General features: G+C 54.9%; 1 protein-coding gene across 25 annotated transcripts in view; it reads left to right on the top strand.

Annotated features, from left to right (window-relative positions):
- Positions 1–13,654, top strand: part of ABLIM2 (actin binding LIM protein family member 2) — a 123,857-nt gene that overhangs the window by 89,053 nt on the left and 21,150 nt on the right. For 9 of the 25 annotated variants that reach the window (XR_013993910.1, XR_013993913.1, XR_013993918.1 and 6 more), the window contains 3 exons: positions 2,910–3,029; positions 3,975–4,027; positions 4,665–4,806. Coding sequence is in view for 13 of the 25 variants with exons in the window: in XM_081058130.1 (XP_080914256.1) it covers positions 2,910–3,029; positions 3,975–4,027; positions 4,665–4,806 (315 nt within the window). In the remaining 12 variants the exon portion in view is untranslated. The remainder of the gene's footprint in view (positions 1–2,909; positions 3,030–3,974; positions 4,028–4,664; positions 4,807–13,654) is intronic. The other 16 variants (XR_013993907.1, XR_013993909.1, XR_013993912.1 and 13 more) reach the window with 3 other exon arrangements.

Raw genomic sequence — 13,654 nt, 5'->3', positions numbered from 1 at the left:
TCCTGTCAGAAGTGTGTGTGTGTGAGCATGCATGTGTGTGTCTGAACACGCATGTGTGTGTTTAAAGCCCACATGCAGCCTACCCCCCCCCACCCCCGCGATCTCAGCAAACTGACCTCCAGTCACCTCTCGGGAAGAGAGGAGCGTGACTCAGGCTTGAGAAGCCACCGTTTCCATTTCCAGACTTCGCTGACACAGACTCTGGGTGATGATGTTGACTTACTGGGCCATTTAATTAGTTTAAGATAATATATTCAATAAGCTGGAAAATGATGCTTCGGGATTAACAAGTTTTCTTTTCGACTGTCTATTGCCAACTCATCCGAAGTTTTTTTTTTTTGTTTTTTTTAATTAGCATCACTCTTTCTTGATGCTCAAGTCCCACTCCTGTCTTTGGGAAACAAGCCACAGCCGTGAGGATGGCCAGGCCTGTAGGGCAGGGGTGGGACCACTGGTGCTGGGACAAAGATGATTAGTGTTCCTGTAGCTGCATTCCTGTAGCTGTGGCTGAATTCATCACTGCCACTCGATACACGATAGCTTCATCTTCACAGGCTGAGATCTGTGTTATCATAGGTGAGGAAACTGAGGCTGGGGCCGTGAAGTGACCAGGCAATGGCTGAGCTGAGGTCCACGCCCAGCTCTGCCTGACCCTTGACCTCTGACTCTTGACCCTCCTGCTGTCATTTGACAGCATTTAGGGCCCAACAGTATTTTCTTGTACTATATCAGTTCTAACTCTACTTTGTGACGATTTAATGGCTTTGTAAATAAAAGAATAAGAGCAGAAAGGAAGCAAGAGGAAATGGCTGGAAAATAAGGAGAAAGAGAGAAGGGAGAGGACAGGACGACCCCTTCCGTGTGTCATCAGGGCCAGACCTACACCAGGGTCAGTGCAGGGTGGGCTGGGGTGTGGTGCCGTGGGGCCGCCCCCACACTGTGCCGCTCAGACCAAAAGTTCAGATGCCGCGGCGGTCATTTCATGGCTTTCCGGCACATCCTGAGTCACTCGCAGTGTTAAGCCCAGTTACTGTGTGAGGCAGACGGCATTCAAATCACAGGCGCACCCCTCCCTGTCACCAGCCGAAACACTTCTATCTCAGAGCCGGTCTCCTGGAGTGTGGGGTTCAAGGCCACCTGACTCGCTCCCCTAGGGGGTTTCCGTGAGGCTGATTGGACTCTTGGCACAGAGTGGGGACTTGGCGGTGCAGAGGCCCTCGCGTAGTGAGTCCAGACCAGCTCTTATCCAGGCTGTTTAAAACGAATTCACGAGCAGAGACACTGCCGCGACTTCCCAGGGAGCTGGCTGTTAAGATGTCGGCACAGGACTTGTACTTCACCAAGTGTTTGGTTTCACAGGAGCCATCAGATGGCCGTGGGGGTGGCACACTGGCGCAGGAGGCGACACGGCATCCCATCACCTCCGATTGTCCACTGATGGGGGGTGGGGGGAGGGGGGTGCTCACTGCTGCCCTCCTGCCTCTCAGAGCTGCCCACCCAGACCAGACAGTAAAGGTGACCCCACATGGCACCCACTGTGCTATTTCTTGGGCCCCTGGTTTTAAACAGGAAGTAATCACATCTCACGTGTCTATCTAGGATTCATGTGTAGTGGAGTTGAGTCTTGTTTTGGTTTTGGGGTCCTTTCTTGGGGTGGGAAGAAAGGAAAGGTGGGCTCTGTGTCCAGAAAGAAAGCTAGAGCTTCCCCCACCCCGCCGTTCTCATCAAGATGTTGCCAACAGTTTCCAAGGGACATGGGGAGAGGACATCAGCCTTACCCAAGAGGGTTCCTCTGCCAAATGCATTGCAGACTCAGAAGGAGCTGCCTCATGTGGAAGGAAAGACACACTCATGCCGATTTCTCCAGTTCTCCTGAGTGTCTCTGTCTTCCTGACACTGAAACAGTGTCCCATACGTCAGGCTCTAAGTCAGCCCCTTGTTTATTCTGCACCTGCTGTTATGTTACGGCATCCACATGTTATCTCATGTGTTCCTCACACCTTGGGTGGGGGGACATCACTTGCCCATTTTGCAGATCAGGAAACTGAGGCTCTGAGCTGTTAAGGAAGCAGGCCGCAAATGATAACAAAACATGGGATTCCTAGATTTTCCTGCCCGGTCTCCCACTTCTCAAGAGACTCCGATGTTGTTTTTGCGGGCTGGCAAACTTGAGCTCTGGAAAGGCCTGGTCTGAGTCTGGGTAAGCCATGCACACCTGGTAGAGCTGGCGGTGTGTGCCAAGGAAACTCGCCAACTCGGTGGAATATCCCCCTCGTTGGAAGGAGGGCTGTTTTTGAGCCCTTCTCAAGTGTCTGGCCCAACCTGTCGTCCAGGGCTGTGTGACGTTCTTGAACCCAGAATGGCCTGAACTCCAAGGGCTGGGATTTCACATCCCAAGGGGCCCTTTGGGTGGAACCACTTAGTTACACTTGCAAATTACCCCAAGTGTGGGTCCACTTGGGGGCCTCTGAGGGTTGTTCAGGGATGTGCCTCACTTGGGCCGGCAGCCCCAGCTCAGCAGGCCTTCTCTGGGCTGGACGATGGCAGTGCCACAGCCCCAAACAGCCATTGACCTGATTTTCCTTGGGGATTACTGGGTGGCCGCCAAGAGTCACAGCTGACATATGGCCAGACCCTCTCAGGTTCCACTGCCTGGCGATGGCCAGCCGTTGTCTGGGGAACAGGAGAGCCCATGCTAATGGGCCTACACCCCATTCCCCGCCCCCCCCCATCGTGGAGCTCCTTGAGCAAGCTCGTTTATTTGCCTCTGCAAGCAGAGAGGGCAGAGTTTTTTATTTTCACATTGAAAATCACTCTCTCCTGGAAGAAGGAGAGACAGGTAGCTGTCGGGAGTAACGAAACGTCAGCATATCCAGAACGGTCTTCAACTGTGACCTTATCTTGTCAAGGTCCTGTAGCCCAGTCCCCAATTTCCCAGCTCTCGGGCCTGATGTCAGTCTTGTCCTTGGTGGTGCACAAGGCAGGGTGCTCCAAAAGGCTGGAAGCCCCCAGCCCTCCGCAGGCTGCAGGTAAGGAGCCCGCCCCCGACGTGTCTGCACGGCCTCGGGCTCCGTGGTGGGTGGGAAGGGCCCGCGGTCCTTTAATTGCTCTGTGCATGGGGTCGGTGTTTTAGTACGGGACGCACAGCATGGGTCTTCACAGGCTGAACTGGATGCTGAGAACTGTCCGCATACCCCGTGTGACGTATTTGATCATACTTGGTAGGAGGTCGTGTCAGCTGGGTGACAAGCACCCCCTCCCCCCCCAAAAAAAAAGGCCTGTGGAGAACGTGGACACCTCATGACTCAGCTGCACAGAGCTTTCTTGGGAAAGAGCTTGCTTTCTCTGACCCATTGTGGGCGTCTCTGGGTATACGCTGTACCTCTGTACTGCTCTCCATGGACTGTTTCTGGTGGCATAACGCTTACCGTTTTGTGACTTGTGGGCAGCCAGCAGGGAGATGGGCAGACAGAGGAAGGACCCAGGGTTCACCTGTCAGCCTCGGCCTCCCGCTAATCCATGACCTTGAAAAAGGCATGTTATCAGTCTGAGCCTCAGTCCTCTGATCTGTGAAGTGGGTTGCGTGGGGATAGGCTGTAATGTCCGCGACCCACCCAGCAGAGTCCAACACAGGAGGGGCTGGATGCCTGAGACCATCTCTTACTTTGAAGTTAAACTCGGGAGGTAGAAAGTGTGTTCTTCAAAATGCTAAGTGGCTGCACTGAGAACCTGGCCATCCCTCTCTGTGGGGGGTTGGCCGGAATTTTAATTAGGCTTCACTTCATCCACCTGCTCTCGATTTTAAGGACTGTCATGTACAAAAGCACACAGCCAGCCACTCCCCAGCCAGTGTTCCTCAGGAAACTCAAAAGGCACTCGTACCTTCGATTATTTTCCACTTTTGAGCATAAGTGTGATGTGGAAACCCAGGATAAATGGTGTGTGACCTTGACAAATTGACTTTTGCCTTTCAGCCTTGAGGCGATTGGATGGGGAGGATGGAAGTTTCGACCAGGATAACAGGAAGGTAATGCGGGAGCACATCTGCTTTAGAACAAGCTTGTTCAGAAAGAAATCTGGTTCTGTGGGCTCTTCTCCAACGGGAAACATCAGGTACCTCCTCCTTACATGTGGGGCAAGCACAGCTACTACCAAAGTTATGTGCCCCAGCTCCTTGGTTATTGTCCTGCCACTGAGGACATTTCTGAAACCAGAGGCAAACAAACCACAGTGCATTCTCAGGGCATCTGAGACGATTGTTCTAGAACAGGCTTGGCAGGCTTTCTGTAAGGAGCCACAGAGCAAATATCTTGGGCTTTGGGGCCACACCGTCTCTGTGTAGTGACATCACTGTGAAAGCCCGAGGTGAGGCATGAGGGATACGTGAGTGTGTTTCCGTAATACTCTCACTGCAAAGGCAGACTACATGCAGGGTTTGGCCCATGGGCTGAGTTTGCATGCCCTGCCTTGAGAGGTAAGGCCTCCTCTGCTTTAAGGAAGGTAGGTGAGTATGGGAAGAGCCCCAGGCTGGCTCAATTGGCTCTCTGTGTGTGAAGCTATTTGGGCCTTGGACCTCCCTAAACCTCAGTTTCCTCATCTGTGAAATGGGATAGTGCCATTGCAGATGACCTCAAAATTCACATTACTTTCTTTTTTTTCCTCAGCAGAAGGCCAGCTGGCTGATTCTCAAAGAGGATACAGACACTAGGACTAACTCTCCAGACCTAGACAGCCAGTCTTTGTCTCATAGTAGTGGGACCGATAGAGACCCTCTCCAAACAATGCAAGGAGACAACTTTTACTCACGTGAGTGGTTCTTTTGAGCAAGGAACTGTAAATGTGGCACGAAAGGCCTCACAGCAAAGGGGCCCCACAACTTTGAGTCCATCCCTCCAGATCTAAGCCTTGCTCATTAAAAAAATGTAGGATCACACCAACAGACAGGAGGGCAAAGCAGGCAGGAGGCAGACCCTTTTGCTGCTTGCTGATTTCCCTCGGACTGACATCCATTAGCTAGTTTGCTGGTCCCAGGCTGTGCCAGCGTGTCCGCTATCGCTCTCCAGAGCTGGCAAGAGGGCAGAGAGCCACGGCAGGGGAAAGGGCCTCCTGGGCTGCCAGGGTGGAAGTGGAGGGCCCATTTCCCTCCAGTGCAGATGTGAGCATGGTCCAGGTGGCAAGTCCAGACTCGGAGTCGGTGATGGCATTGCCCCTGGTGAGCCCATCACCTGGGCTCACCCTGAGCAAGGGGCCGGGAAGTGGGGCTTTATATCCTCAGGGAGAATGGGAGGCAAAGATGATGTCTGCCTGACTCTGAGGGGTTGTGAAGCCTGAATAGCCTGAATTAGGAGTAGGGCAAACCTCCAAATAACAGTCCTCATTTCCAAAGGCTGTAAATTACAGGAGAACGACACCAAGTGGTGTCAGGAGCCCCGGGGGGTGGACCTTGGGTCCCAGCAGGCTGTGGGTGGTTTTCTGTGGGCAAGCTTGAGGCTTTGCCTGGACACAGGCCAGGAGGGGATGGATGTGGGGTGAGAGCACAGAGAACGTGGCTGGCTTTGTCCACCCTGACTGGCCATTGCTGGGCCTCACTCCCGGCTGCCTGCCTGGTCAGGCTGTTAGACCCGAAGGCGGTGACACATGTACGCAGCCCGCGCTCTTTCTGGCCCATAGTAGAGGTTCAGCAAACACCGTTTATCACTGTCATCATCACCCTCATGCGTGTTCATTGTAAAGTGTCCTACAAATGAAAGGTGAGAGGAAAGTGAAGCTTGGAAATTATTGTTAAAGAACTCTAAACAAAGGAAAGGTTACTGTTTCCTGTGTGATCTTTGTAAGTAGGTATCTGTACGCACCCCATGCCTCTGACCCTCCTGGGGTACAGTTCTCTAAATGTCGGGCTCTCAGAGCTGGCGCACAAGGCTGATGTCACCATGGGAAGGGCACGCCCCAAACGTCCCCCAGAGGGACTCGTCCAGGACGGCGGTGTGCTCCTCCTGGGGCAGGTCTGGAAGGAATGTGGCAGGCTGCGCGTCCCACCAGCAGGCAGGGCGAGGGGCGCAGGGCTGCTCACAGGAGAACCAGGGGGCAGACTCCTGAGCAGGCCTTGGCAGCTGGGCCTTCGGCCCTTGTCTGCCCCTGGCACCCAGGGCTCGGGTGGTGCCAGACGGGCCCCCAGCCATCTGTCACACCTCAGTGGCCCTCCCACAGCGGGGGGCATTAAGGCCTCAGCCCCCAGGCCCAGAGCTCTCAGGAAATTAGGCATCTCATGTGGCCTCTTCCGGCTTTTGGTCCTTCTCTTGCAAGTTGGTGGCATGCCCATCACCTCCCCTGCTCCTCAGTGGAGGCCAGCTGCTGCCCCCAGGGGTTCCCACTTCTGTTCGTGGCCTGTGCTAGAGGAGGGGGCACCATGTGGGGAAAAGCCTGGGCAGGACAGCAGCCCCCCCGTGTCCCTCTGTCCCTGACGTGATGTGTGGCCTGCACGTCTGCCTTCATCTCTGTACCTCTTCCTCATCTGCAAATGCCAGAACAAGGCACCCTGGGCTTGTCCCAGGGGTCCCACAGGTGGCAGACTCTACGAGGCCCAGAGGCGGTGGCAGCTGTTTCAACTGGCCAGGCGCACACCTGAGAGGGCTGTGTGCCAGCTCCGCCCCTTGCTGTGGCATTCCCGTCGCAGGCTGGGAACCCTTTGCAACCACAGATGGGAAATGGTCACTTCTCATCCAGGGTGCACCTGGCCTGCAGGACTTGATGCCTATGCTGGAACTCATTGTCTGACTGGGGCAGTGCGTGGGCAGTGCGTGCGTGTGCGTGTGTGTGCGTGTGTGTGCGTGTGCGTGCTGCGTGTGTGCGTGTGTGCACATGTGTGTGCGTGCATGCGTGCATGTGTGTGCGCGTGCGTGTGCGCGTGTGTGCATGTGTGTACGTGTGTGTGTGCGTGCGTGCACGTGCATGTGTGTGCATGTGTGTGTGTGCGTGTGTGCATGTGTGCATGTGTGCGCGTGCGTGCGCGCGTGTGTGCATGTGTGTGCGTGTGCATGCTGCGTGTGTGCGTGTGTGCACGTGTGTGCGTGTGCGTGCATGTGTGCATGTGTGTGCATGTGTGTGTCTGTGCGCGTGCATGTGTGCATGTGCGTGCGTGCGTGCATGTGTGTGCATGCGTGCATGTGTACATGTGTGTGTGTGTGCGTGCACGTGTCTGTGCATGTGTGTGCGTGTGCGTGTGCATGCATGTGCGTGCGTGTATGTGTATCCTGCTCCGTGCTGACGCCTGGTTACCATGACTATGATAATGATTCCGTCATCTCTTCACTTTCTGCTGCTGCTCTGACGCCGGTCCTCTGAGCGGAAAGCCCACTGTGTGTGGCCATTGCAGTTGTGCCTTGGTTTCTGTCCTGAGGACGCCACCTTGTTTCCTGGTGTGCACGGGAGTAGCAGTGAGGACCCAGGCTGCTGGCTGTGCCTAGATGCGGTGTGCCTTCCTTTATGCCAGCCTCTGGGGAAATCTGAGTGACGGGCAGCACACACAGAGGGTCGTCCACCTTCTCTCGGGGTTCCTTTGAGGCCCCCAATGTGAGTCCATCGACACCACTTCCATTCGCGAACCATTGTTACTAAACAAAGCATTGGCACACAGCAAGGCACGCCCGCCTGCACTGCCAGGACATCCATCGGTAGCACGCCCAAGGAAGGTAGGCTTGTGACACTCTACACAGTGGGCTCTCAATAAATGTCTGTTGAATTGAGATGCGTTACATTCAACGGGTATTTATTGAGCACCCACTCTGTGCCAGACGCTGTGCGGGCGCTGAGGGGAAACTGAGAAGACAAGAGCAGCCCTTCCCTGGAGAAGCATGCGGGGAGCTGCGACAGGCGGAGACGCCGATGGGGCATACGTCTCTGCATCCCACCCCTGCCGGCCCCGGGTCCTCTGTGAACTCCTGGGGGCTGCTCACAGCCTCCTCCCACTTATGACACCATCAGCACATCTCACCTGGGATGGATTCCATCCTTCAGTCATTCATCCATCCCTCCACCAAACATTAATTGAGCACCTACTATGTACTGGACATTGTGCTAGGCTGTGGACGGGTGCTGGTGACTATGGCCCAGTCCCCATCCCCCAGCAGGGAGGCAATTGATTGGACAGCATTGACAAGCTGCTGTGACATCCCTTTCCTCATGGCAGTGCTTCCCAGCCAGCACTGCCTCCCCCTCCAAAGAGGGGCTGAAATCCATATTTTATGATCGACTTCTGCTGTTGTCCTTTACATACACATAGGGCCTTCTCTGGACTATGCTTGTAGTAGGCTGAATGGTTGATGGGCCTGATTTCTGCACAGGAAAGGGACAGTGTTGATTTTTTGTTACAAGAAGAGAGTCTTAAGCCTTATAGCATGAGGCCCACGGCCTCCAGAGGGACACGGGTGATGTGGGCCCCCTACCCTGGCCTGGACCCCACGGATGGGCCTGCTCGGGTCCCGCCTTCCTAACCTGTCAGGTCCTGGCCTCGCTTTTGAGGTTCCCACATTCCCCTCTGCGTGGTCAGAGGGTGTCAATGCCAGACAAATGCCGTGGCCAGCCAGAGACCCTGCCCAGGGGACTCAGTGATGCCTAGAAAGGACTCTATGCTTGGAGATCAGGGTAAGAATTGAGGTAGCTCAGATGGGTGGCCCCTGTGTGGGCCCCTGTGGCCCAGTTCTGCCTGTGGCTTTGGCATTTGTGTCACTACCTGTCTGTCCCTCCCCGTGGAGTCCCATGTTTGATGGGATGTGCTTGTCTTCACCTGTTGCCCACCCCGTGCCCCCCCCATCTGGGGCCAGGGTGGGACTGCCCCCCAGGGCCCCTCCCAGTGCCCAGGGAGCATGAGGTTTAGGTGACAGCACTAATCCTCCCTTTTCCTTCCCCTGCTAGCGGTTTGAGGCCTGGTCAGAAATGTCCTTTCTGCTGTCCCCTGGTATTCCTCTAGATTGTCAAGGTGAGAAGACATTCTTCTCACTTCTTTGTCCATGGTTGAAAGAGAGAAGCACATAGATTTGCTGTCTGCCAATTTCATGAGATTATCAGGGCTGGCATGTCCCCTTTAAGTGTCGTGACCTGAGGACCCCAGGGATAGAATCCCTTGGCACTAGGAGGACATGGGTGTCATTTCCTCCTTTGATGACAGGCCAGACCAGGCCCAGAGTGAGGGCATGACCCACCCAACGTGCCACGATGATTCCATGAGCACCTTCTGGGTCCCAGCACTGTGTAGGCGCTGGGGGAGAGCAGAGACCCTACAGACAGCCTCCTGCCCAGGAGCTGACATTCCCGTGGGGGTGGGGCACAGACAAGTTAGAAAGCCAGTTACGTCAGTGCCGCGCAGGACCAGGGGCTCGGAGGTGCTGAGGGTGCGTTCAGCGAGGGAGGATGACGTCTGAGTGACGCTCGGAGACGTAGACGTGATTGTGCAGGAACTTGGGGAGGCATTCCTCACAAAGGTGGGGGCATGGCTGGGGGGGGGTCATGGCAAGGGGGTCTGGGTGGGGCTGAGGCTGGGCTGCGCGGGGTCACCTAGGTCTTTGCTGGCTTGGGAGGCCTCCAGCCTGGCCGCCAAGTGGAGGAATGGTCCTAGCGGGTCCTCAGCAGACCCTGACCCTATGTCACGTGGTTTCAGCAGGATTGGGTGGGTGCAGGAAAGGCAGTAGGAGGTGGTCGTCATCACCCAGCCTGGGGGAGAGATTCTAGAGGAGGGTGTCCTGGGGGTGTCCTAGGGGAGGCTGTCCTCATATCCTGGGGGTATTCTGGGGGGGCGGGGGTTTTAAGCAGCACGAACAGTACGTCCAAAGGTTTGGAGGAAGAGCAGGCTGGCCATTTGGGAACCAGTAAGCCAGTGGGGTGGCAAGAGAGGAGCCAGCCAGAAACAACGTGGTCCGCATGCCATCCTGCCCACGAGGGAGTGGTCGCACTGCGGGTTGTGAGCAGGGAGATGAGTGGTCGGCTCTACGTGTTTCTAACATATACGGGCCCGAGGGTCCTTCGCTCCAGGTGGGCCTGGGGCAACCTGAAGCAGTGGTTGACCTGAGACCCAGGACATTCCCCAGGTGTGTGCCTGATAAAACGTGTTCCCGAGTTCGTGTTACTTTCTCGGGAGGACCTGAGGCCCAGCTAAGGTGTCATTGTCCTGCCCACCCCAACTACTCCCCATCCTTCTCCCATCTCCATATCTGCGAAACGCTGGAGGAGAGGAGAGAGAGAGTGGGCAGGGCACCATGAAGCGGGGTGGAGCTGCAGGGCAGGAGAGCAGCACGCAAGGGGAGGGGCCGGAAGCTGGAAAAGGGGTGGCCAGCAGTGCCAGGAAGACAGTGTCGGCCAGGAAGACAGGGAGGGAAAGGCCTAAGGGAGCTGGAGGGCGTGAGTCTGGCTGCCCCTGTGTCTAACAGGTAGCCAGGAGGTCACCAGGTGCCGACACTCCTGGGAAGGGACTCAGCCGGGTCTTTCTGTAAGGACTTGGCCTCCAGCTAGATGGGCAGACTACCCTCTGTCCCCACTCCTGCCCAGCCCCCAGAGAGAGCGGCGGGAGCTCTAGACATCAGGGAGAGGCCCTTGGCCCAGGAGCAGCCACTGTTAGCCCTCCACTGGTAGAGACCACCTGCAGCCCAAGTGCAAGGGTGGGGCACCTCAAGGCCGAGCCCACTGCCATTCACGGGGGGGTTGGCTGGGGACTCTGCTGTTAGGAGTCCCACTGGGCCCCCCTGTGCCCAGTAGGTGCTCATGGAAAGCGGCCAGTGTCTCCCTCCCACTCTGCCATTGGGTTTTAGACAGCTCACCCTCCTGGAAGCTCTGTGTCCCCTATCAGCTCCTGGGGATCAGGGTCCAATGGGGACCCCTGTGCCACCCCCCTCGCTCACAGCAGCTTCTCAGTGAGTTCTTGGGTGCTGGTGGCCCGGTCTTCTCTGAGCAGCACCTCCTCCCTTCTTGGGACCCACCACTGTTCCTGGTGGGGCTAGGGGGTGAGGGTGGCCGCAGCTAACACAGGGCAGTGACGGTGTCCACGAGATCACGTGAGGGGAAGTAGCGCTCCAGACCCGGGATGGAGTCCCCGCTGTGTGACCTTGGGCATGAAAGCAAACTTCTCTAGGTTTGAAATCACATCATCCGTAAAGACGGGGATGACCAGCCCTGCTGATGGAGCATCGGGCCTTGGCGCCCACGCGTGGGCACGCCGACATCCTGTGGCCTGGGCCCCGTGGGGGTCACAGAAGAGCATGGTCACGTCCGCAGGCCTGGCCGTGGTGAGCTGCAGCAGCCCCCTCTCACTTGCTTCTGAGGCCTGAAGCTCGGACTGTCCAGAGCGCCTGCAGTTCAGTCACTCGGAGGTGATAGGAGTTCCAGCCCCCTCCTTCCTCAGCTGGGGAAACCAAGGCACGGAGAGGGCCCGCGCCTGCACAGGGCGGCACAGCTGCACCGTTCCATACCCGTGAATCCGTGAACAGGAAACCATTTATGAATCTCGTGACACTGGTGAAGATCTGCTGAGGGAAAGGCTGGGTGCTCAGCTGTCCACAAGTGCCCCTGGAGGTGTAATGAGGAGCTGCGTCTGGAACAGTCGTGTACCTGCAAGGTCCTCTCCTGGCACATCCAGCAGTTACTCTAACCTCTGACGAGCCCGCGCGGAAGACGTACAGGCCCAAGGAGACTGTGCTCGGGCGCCCAAGAGCGGTCCCAGAAGAAGGCGGAGGGCAAGGTCGCCACAGCTGGGCTTCTGGGAGGAGGTGGCTGGGGAGCCTGGGTAGGCTGAGCTCGGACATGGGGAGTAGGTGCGTGTCCAGCACCTCCAGGCCCTGATGAGACTCTGGGCCATGGTTACCCAGCTGCCACCTTGTTCAGGGCCAGCACACCTGCCTTCTCACTCTCTAATGCACACACAGGACACACTGCCAAAGCCGTCTGATGCCATGTGACAAGCAGGTCCCTAGGAGATGCTCATGCCGGCAAGCTTACCCCAGGACAGAGCTTCCAGGGCAGATGAGGTTACTGCTTCCTGAAGCCAAAAGTCCTGGACTCTGGTCTTACCTTCTTCATGAGCAACTGTCGCTTAAAATCATTAGGCCTCAGCTTCCTCACCTGTGAAATCGGCTCGTGTAATGTGTAGGCTTGTGAGGGTCAAGTGAAATCTCTGAATGTGTGAAGAGACTTTTTAAACCAGTGGTTCTCAACCCTGGCTGCACCTGGGATCACGGGGACCTCTAAAATCTACTGATGGCTGGTCCCACCTGACGAGAAACCCATTTTCATAGTTCTAGATAGCAACCTAGGGGGTGACATGGTTCAGGCTCCTCTCTCTCTGCTTTTCCCCACTGAGTGCAACGGAAAAGCCTGGAAACAACACAGCAGACAACCACAGAACTCTGAAGGGTGGAAAGAGGAAGGTGGACTGGCCAGGGGACTTGAAAAACACAGGACCCTATGTCTCCCACCTCCCACAAAGTGACCAGGTAGATGATTTCCTCACCTCTCCGTCCATGGCTGGCGTCTGTCCCCACAACTTGGGCTGCAGAACAACCAGAGAAGCACATTTTACCTCCGCAGGCGGTGAGCCCTACATGGATTCAGCAGACCAGAGAGCACTTTGACAGCATTCTGAAAGCTAAGTTGTTACCCGGACCACAGCACATAAGAAGCCAGGCCCTACATGTTAAATCTAAACAGGGCGGCAACCTGATAAAATAGAAGACTTAACCAGCATCCAGAGTCTCCCAACATAAGACCCCAAATGCCCAGGAACAATAGAGAGGTGATCCAAGGACCACAAAGATTAACTATTTGAACCAAAAAAAGGCAGCAGATAAACACCGAGAAGAATCTGATGCTGGAGTTAAAAATCTAAGGATCTTTAAGGCAGCCGTCACAAAAATGCTTCAACACGCAGTTGCAAATATGCTTGAAACAACTGGGAAAAAAAAAGTGAATCTCACCAAAGAAATACAAGTTATCAAAAAGAATCAAATGGAAATTGTAGAACTGGAAAATAAAATAACAAAGATAAAAAATTCACTGGATGGGTTCAATAAAAGAATAGAGACTAGGACAGAGGAGAGAGAATCAGTGAATCTGAACAATAGAGGAAAAGAGCAGGGAAAAAGTGAACAGAGCCTCAGAGCCTGTGGGGCAATATTTGTATCATAGGAGTCCCAGAAGGAGAGAAGAGAGTGGGTCTGAAGAAGTATTGAAAGAAATAATGGCTCAAAACCTACCAAATTTGGCAAAAGACATAAACCTACACATTCAAGAAACTGAGTGAACCTCAAGTAGGATAAATCCAAAGTAATCCACCCCAAATCACATCATAGTTAAACTTCTAAAATCTAAAAACAGAGAAAAAAAGTTGTTGAAAGCAGCTAAAAGACGGATTTCTCTATAGGGGAACACCAGTTCTAATGACAGCCGATTTCTCATCAAAACCATGAGACCAGAGGAAGTGACACCACGTTTTTCATGTGTGGATGTGAATTCTATATTGGGTGGAACTATCCTCCAGGAATGAATGGTACATAAGGACATTCTCAGACAAAGGAAAACTTAAGAGAATTTTTGGGTAGCAGACGTATTTGGCTAAAGGAAGTTCTCCAAACAGAAAGGAAATGGTAACAGAAGAAGGCTCACAACTGCAGAAGGG

Source organism: Rhinolophus hipposideros, assembly GCF_964194185.1.
Source record: "Rhinolophus hipposideros genome assembly, chromosome: 1".
Classification (NCBI taxonomy): Eukaryota; Metazoa; Chordata; class Mammalia; order Chiroptera; family Rhinolophidae; genus Rhinolophus; species Rhinolophus hipposideros.
The sequence above is the reverse complement of the archived record's forward strand: the minus strand, read 5'-3'. Positions and strand labels throughout refer to the sequence as shown.